Source organism: Gekko japonicus, unplaced genomic scaffold (assembly GCF_001447785.1).
Source record: "Gekko japonicus isolate JY-2015 unplaced genomic scaffold, Gekko_japonicus_V1.1 scaffold3183, whole genome shotgun sequence".
In the NCBI taxonomy this organism is placed as follows: domain Eukaryota; kingdom Metazoa; phylum Chordata; class Lepidosauria; order Squamata; family Gekkonidae; genus Gekko; species Gekko japonicus.
Genome location: NW_015170370.1, coordinates 109,530 through 117,410, shown reverse-complemented (window position 1 = coordinate 117,410; position 7,881 = coordinate 109,530). Strand labels below are relative to the sequence as shown.

The following is a 7,881-nucleotide window of genomic DNA, read 5'->3' as shown; positions in this document are numbered from 1 at the left end:
AAAAAAACAAACCCTCCAGGATCCCTGGCCAAACTGGCCTAGAGAAAAATTGCTTTCGGACCCCAAAGTGGCAATCAGCATTTCCCATGGCATGTAAGAAAGGGCCACAAGAACTAAGCAACTGAGGCAACCCTTCCTGCCCTCCCTCTCATGATCTGCCTAAATTCACAGAATTCGCATGGCTGTCAGATGGCCATCTAGCCTCTGAACACCTCTCAAAGAAGGAGAGCCCATCACCTCCTGAGGAAGCCTGTTCCACTAAGGAACCGCTCCTCTGTTAGGAAGTTCTTAGTAATGTTTAGCTGAAAATTGTTTTGATTTAGGGATATAGAGGTACGCTTGACTGGCCCTGTTGGAGGTGGGGATTCTTCTGCCACCAGTGGGTGCTTCCCTCCATTGCTCAGCTGACTGGCGGGGGTGGTTTGGCATTTGGGCAAAACTCTAGAGTCTCCAAAGAATACTTGGGTATACATTTCAAAATCAATAAATACACACATGATAGTGTTCCCAAAGCCTGTTCCAGAGGCTAACATGGTGTTCAGTTATCTGTAGTTTTCCTACAGGATCACTTTACCTGTACAAAATGCAGCAGAGACAAGTGCAGGCTGAAGTGGGATCTTAATCCTAGCTTCTCTCAGGTTTTCCCACCTAAACTGCCCCTCTGCACTATTTTACCAGCTATGCTTTTTGTGTATAGCATGGAAATCTGGGGCAGGGGCATAATTTTTTTGCCCAAAAAGTGAGGTGATCGATGCTTTCAAAGACCCTCCTCCTCCATCTTCTGATCCAGACTGCAGCTTCTGTGGCTAGCGTAAAAGAAAAAAAAAATCTCCAGGGGAAAAGGAACATGACATGCACTTACAAGCATTTTTTGGCTTTTGCCTTCAGCATCTGCTATGTATACCAGAACGTTCTCCCTCTCAGTCCTCAAAGTCTCCAGGCAATTGAAAATCTTATCCTGAAGAAAAAAATGAGAACAACTTCTGGGTTAGTTCCTGTTTGTTTTTTGTTTGTTTTTTGAGGTTTGCTATACATATGCACAAAAAACTATAAAATCAGAGAGAAAAAGAAAGAGTTCATTGAAATTACGCACTTGACTCGGTTCCCTGCCTTGCATGGTTGTGTGTGTGTGTGGATGGGTCACTCAAGTCCCTGAGAGCCTCTATATCAGGTAATCACTTGAAATTAGACAAAAGAGAAAAAATTATAAGGACTTAATTGCTTTCCTTCAAACTAATGGGATATCGTACAGATGGGCGGTCCCGGAAGGTGTCATCTTTAAGATCAATGACAGAAGAGAGAAGATAGACTCCATTTTTAAAGCTAAAGAATTTCTGAGACGTCAGCTGGGAACAGAGGAAGAGTCCAAAGAGGAGGAAACAAAGTCTAGTGACTCTGCTACCTCTGAGGAGGGCTCTACTACAGAAAAGGGTGCAGGACCTGCCAGAGTTGTATACGATTTTAGAGACAGAAAGCCGAAGTAAAGGCAGAAGGACTTGGAAAATGGCCTTTTGAAGTGAAGAATAAGAAGACGATCAGAGATTTTTCTCATAACAACTAATAAAAATAACATATAAATGGCGAACTGTTATAAGCAAGAACTCTACAAGTATATTGTGATACTAACACTTATTGTACTAACATTTTTACTAACAGGGAAAAGATCTCCTCCTCTTGGGGTTTTAGTTTAGTGTGGTTCTCTTTCCTTTGTCCCTAGTTGTAGTCCCTTTCCTAATATTTCTTTGTAGCTTTGTAGTCCATTGCAAAATTTAAAAAAATCCCTCTGGGGATTTTTAAAATAAAAAAGGAAAAGGAGTACGTCAAGGATGTATATTGTCTCCTTGCTTATTTAATTTATATGCAGAGTACATTATGTGAAATGCCGACCTGGATGAAGCACAAGCTGGAATTAAGATTGCTGGGGAAAAGATCAACAACCTCAGATATGCCGATGATACCACTCCAATGGCAGAAAGTGAAGAGGACCTAAAGAGCCTCTTGCTCAGAGTAAAAGAGGAGAGCGCAAAAATTGGCTTGAAACTCAACATAAAAAAACCTAAGATCATGGCATCAGGCCCCATCGCTCCTTGGCAAATAGAAGGGGAAGTCGTGGAAGCAGTGACAGACTTCACATTCCTGGGATCCAAGATCACTGCAGATGGTGACTGCAGCCATGGAATTAAAAGACGCCTGCTCCTTGGAAGGAAAGCAATGGCAAACCTAGACAGCATGATAAAAAGTAGAGACATCACACTGCCAACAAAAGTCCGTATGGTCAAAGCAATGGTATTCCTAGTAGTCATGTATGGCTGCGAGAGTTGGACTATAAGGAAGGCCAAGCGCCGAAGAATAGATTCTTTTGAACTATGGTGCTGGAGAAGACTCTTGAGAGTCCCTTGGACTGCAAGGAGATCAAATCAGTCAGTCCTAAAAGAAATCAACCCTGACTGTTCCCTGGAAGGCCAGATACTGAAGCTGAAGCTCAAATACTTTGGCCACCAAATGAGAAGGGAGCACTCACTGGAGAAGACCCTGATGCTTGGAAAGATTGAAGGTCAAAGAAGACAGGGACGGCAAAGGATGAGATGGTTAGGCAGTGTTATCGATGCCATGAGCATGAAACTAAGCAAACTCCGGAGCATGATGGAAGACAGGAGGGCCTGGCATGATGTGGTCCATGGGGTCGCGAAGAGTCAGACTTGACTGTGCGACTGAACAACTGAGCAGCCGGCTGGAGGGAGGGAATCCCCCCAAATAGCAACATTGTACGTGACGTGCCTGCATCACCCAGAAATGACGTTGGCACACTGGTGATATTGTGTGGGTGACACTCTGGCTTTTGGGCAAAACTCTATGGTTTGATGCCGGTTTTACCATAGAGTTTTGCTCAAAAAACCAAAGCATCACTCTCAACATCACTGATGTGCCAACATCTTTGTCTCTTAAGTTTTGAATCTTATCGTTTTTATCTAGAAGGTGGTCATATATTATTATCTTATTTTTCATCAATAGTGTTGGCTTAATAAATGCCTCCAATGGTGAGACCCATCTTGGTATTATTTCATAATATCTACCTTTTATATTTTGCCAATATTTTATCAATGCCCCCCTTATTACATGTTGGTGAAAATTGGAGTGTATTTTATCTTTGTTGTACCAAATATAAGCATGCCATCCCATTGTCAGATCGTGGCCTTCTAGATTTAAAGTTCTCCTATCTTCTGATTTTACCCAACTCTTAATCCATGTTAAAGTTGCAGCTTGATAGTACATAGTACATGATAGACCCATGAATACCTCCTTTTTCTTTTTTAGCTTGATAGTACAATTCCCAGTTGGGTAATCCCATACCTCCTTTTTCTTTTTTCTCTTGTAAATATTTCCACTTGATTCTTGGCTTTTTTGGGTACCATATGAAGTGCCTTACAGTTTTATCCAGCTCTTTGAAGAATGTCTTCTTTTTTAATATTAGTATGTTTTGGGCAAGGAATAAAAAATGTGGTAATATATTCATTTTTATGGTGGCTATTCTTCCTAGTAACGATAGTTGTATATCTTTCCATTTTAAGAGGTCTTTTTTAATTTCTTCCATTTTTTAATAATTATTTTCCATTAGTCCACTGTTCCTGTTAGTCATCTGGATGCCTAAGTACCCCTCCTGCCGCAGATTTCCCATCCCTTCCTCATGTGGTTGCTGGAGTCCCCCGGAAGCATCCTGGGGATCGTCGGGGGCTGTAATTGGTGGAGGCAGTAGTCTTTTTTTTGTTGACAGGTATCCCTTCCATAAATTGAGATTTACTGGAGGAGCCAAGCCACGGATTGGTATGTAGCCAAAGTTGAGGGACGTTACGTTTATAAAGTACCGTATATACTCGAGTATAAGCCGACTTTTTCAGCACATTTTTTGTGCTGAAAAAGCACCCCCTCGGCTTATACTCGAGTGAGAAAAAAAATGACCCCAGAAAATGCCGCCGCTCCGCAGCCAGATATCAGCCTGTAGTCACTGCAGCCCGCCTGCCTAAACTGATCTAGTCACTGCAGCCCGCCCGCCTAAACTGGTTGCTAGATCGCCTCCCGACTGGCGTCTAGCAACCAGTGACGTAAGAGAGAGGAGAGCGGAGACTGACGTGCCAATAATAACAGCGGAGTTAAAAGACCTCCTCCGCTCAGCAGAACACTAGAAGCCGCCGCTGCCCGCCCCGCCTCCACTGGTTGCTAGATCGCCTGCTGATTGGCGTCTAGCAACCAGTGACGTCAGAGAGAGGAGACCGAGGCGGACGTCCTCCTCCGCGCCTTTTCCGTGCCGTACTGGGCAAGAACTTGCCCACATCTGTGTGCTAGTTCGTGGGGTGCATCGCATACAGTTTCTACTGTAAATTGACCTCTTTTAAGAACTATAACTAGGGCGTACAGTATATTTTGAGAATTAAACCGCTATGGTATGGCATTCCTTTTCAGAGTCTTCTTTTTTTTATCCTGTTAGAAATGGATCCCAATACTTCTAATCCTGGACCAAAACAAAAACGCAGGTCATACGAAGCTGGTTTCAAACTTAAGGTTGTGGCAAGAGCAGAAGAAAGCAATAACAGTATTGCAAGTAGGGAATTTTGTGTTGACGAAAAACAAGTGAGGGAGTGGCGGAAAATGAAAGCTGACTTGGAAAAGATTCCAAAGGCAAAAAAAGCTCGACGTGGTTTAACGACTTCATATGAAGCTCTAGATACTGAATTGCATAAATGGGTTATGGAGTGTCGTCAAAATGGTTACTGCGTAACACGCATGGGAATTCGCTTACGTGCCCTTCAAATGGCTAAAGATGAAAAATTAAAAGCACCAGGCATTGAAAATTTTGTTGCGTCAGCAGGATGGTGTACCCGCTTTATGAATAGGTTTGACTTATGTTTGCGGCAAAGAACAAAGATTGCACAGAAGTTGCCAAAAGACCTTGATGAAAAAGTGATGTCATTCCATTCATTCATCATAAAACAAAGAAGGATCCATAACTATGACTTAGGAGATATTGGAAATATGGATGAAACACCTATGACCTTTGATCTTCCAAGCAACAGAACTGTGGCAAGTTTGGGAGAAAAAACTATTTTACTCAGAACCACAGGAAATGAAAAAAACCATTTCACAGTCGTTCTGTCATGTTTGGCTAATGGAACTAAGCTGCGGCCTGTCATCATTTTTAAAAGAAAGACCTTGCCTAAAAAGGTCAATTTCCCACCACGAATTACAGTGCGCGCACATATTAAAGGCTGGATGGATGAAGATGGAACAAAAAAATGGCTGGAAGAAATTTGGAACAAACGACCAGGAGCAGCCTTAAAGAAAAAACCATCATTGCTAGTTTGGGATATGTTTAGAGGCCACACATCTGATGACATAAAAAAATTGGCAAAGTCTTCTCAAGTTACTTTGGCTGTTATTCCAGGTGGGCTTACATCTGTATTGCAGCCTCTAGATGTGTGTTTAAATAAACCTTTCAAAGACCGTGTGCGAAAGATGTGGCATGAATGGATGTCATCTGGTCAAGCCCGACTGACAAAAGGTGGAAATTTGATGAAGCCCGACATCGAATTAATAGCAAAGTGGGTTCGTGATGCATGGGAAGAGATTCCAGAGGACATGGTGCAACACGCCTTCAAGAAATGTGGCATTAGTAATGCTATGGATGGCAGCGAAGACAGCGCTTTATATGAGAATGACAGCAGTGATGGTGATGACTGCGAACTCAGTGATGATGACAATGTCTATGCTGATAACCTCACACCAGATAAAGCTGAAGCTCTGTTTGGCCATACAGATGATGAGGAGGAATCCAGTTTTGAAGGATTTTAACTCTTATGTTTTAACTTTGTTCGCTGCTTGAGCTAAGGTTTTTGTACTTTTAAAGTTATTGTTGATACCATATTGTTTTTGTTGACCCTCTTTTCCACTTATAGAGCTAATTTACTGTTTCTCTTTGAAATAAATATTATGTGTTTTTAATGTAATTTTATTGGTATCTATTATTTCTGAAATTTACCAGTAGCTGCTGCATTTCGCATTTCCCACCCTAGGCTTATACTCGAGTCAATACTTTTTCCCAGTTTTTTGTGGTAAAATTAGGAGTCTCGGCTTATACTCGGGTCAGCTTATACTCGAGTATATACGGTATATATTCCCACGACACATTATCGAATGCCTTTTCCGCATCAACAAATACTAATGCCAACTGCCTCTCCGGATGTATTTTGTAATATTCTAAGACATTAATGATAGTATTATGGTTTATTTGTCTTTTAAGAAGGAAGCCTGCCTGATCTTGATGAATAATTTGTGCCAATTTTTTTTTAATCTTGTAGCCAATATGTTAGCATATATTTTATAGTTGGCATTTAATAGAGAGATGGGTCTATAATTTTTGATATCTTTATCATCCGTTCCTTGTTTATGTATTAGCATTACTATAGCTTTGTTCCATGAATCTGGTGTCTTCCCTTCCTTCATTATATTTTGTATTAGATCTTTAATTGGGATCAAAATCTCTTCTTCAAATATTTGGTACATTTCTGCTGGAAGTCCATCTGGTCCTGGAGATTTATTCTTTTTTCGTCTCTTGATTGCTTCTGTGACTTCACATGGTGATATACTTTCATTTAAGAGTTTATTTTGGGATTCATCAAATTTTTTGTAGTTGTTTTGTATTAAAAAAATTTGATTTGCTGCTGGACCTGAATATTGGTACAAGTTTTTATAAGATGGATACTGGGATCCAGAATTGAACTTCAGCCCAGCGGAACTCGGGGTACTGGACCTATCTCAATGTTCAGGACTATGTTCAGGAGCAGAACACGTACATTTGTCCTCTTGATGGAGTAGAGACCAAGGTACTAAACCCCACAACACCAGAGTTCATGAGGTCACAGACGGCTCCTGTGTTTCCTCCGGTGCCGACCCCAGCTCCTGCAAAGCCATACATCGGCCCTGCACTGATGCCTCCAGGTCAGGGGTTTCCCTACTCCTGTCACTTCAGCAGCTACACAGCACCTCGGAACATCAGACGGAACCTGGCTGATAGAGGCATTCAGAAGTTTACGGATCATCCAGAGAACTACTACCTGTGGAAGACAACCTTCTTGGGAGTGACTGGGAACATGAACCTACGTGCGGATGAACAACTCACACTCTTGGCAGAGTGGCTGGGTCCAGAGTCCGCAGAACAAGCAAGGGACCTCCACTCAGCGAATGTAGCAAATCCAGACACAGCCTTGAAACATGTTTGGATGAGACTCGATAAGTGCTATGGATCACCGATGGCTGTTGAGACTGCACTCATGTAGAAAGGGTCAAAACCATTGGGGAAGCTTGGAAACTATTTAAAACTACGATTCTAGAAGCTCAAAAAAAAATATTCCGCAGGTTAGGAAAGGCACAAACAGGTATAAGAAAAAGCCTACATGGTTAACAAACAAAGTAATGGAAGCTGTAAAACGTAAAAAGGATTCCTTTAAGCGGTGGAAAGCTAGTCACAGTGAGGCTGATAAAACGGAACACAGGCTATGGCAAATAAAATGCAAGTCTGTAGTCAGGCAGGCAAAAAGGAAATATGAGGAGCATATAGATGTAAAAGTGATTGCACCACTTGGGAACAGTGATCATAATGTTGTTGAGTTCAACATTTGTATAAATAGGGAATTGGCCAAAAAGACTGACACAAGCACTTTTAACTTTAAAAGGGGTAACTTCTCTGATATGAGGGGACATGTGGGGAGGAAACCGAAAGGAAAAGTAGAAAGCGTCAAAACCATTGGGGAAGCTTGGAAACTATTTAAAACTACGATCCTAGAAGCTCAAAAAAAATATATTCTGCAGGTTAGGAAAGGCACAAATAGG

At 41.7% G+C, this 7,881-nt stretch overlaps 1 protein-coding gene across 1 annotated transcript in view; it reads right to left on the bottom strand.

Annotated features, from left to right (window-relative positions):
• The window catches only part of LOC107116334 (zinc finger protein RFP-like), a 35,826-nt gene that overhangs the window by 18,462 nt on the left and 9,483 nt on the right, over positions 1 to 7,881 (bottom strand). The window contains exon 2 of the mRNA XM_015418237.1: positions 863 to 958. Within this exon, the coding sequence (XP_015273723.1) occupies positions 863 to 958 (96 nt within the window). The remainder of the gene's footprint in view (positions 1 to 862; positions 959 to 7,881) is intronic.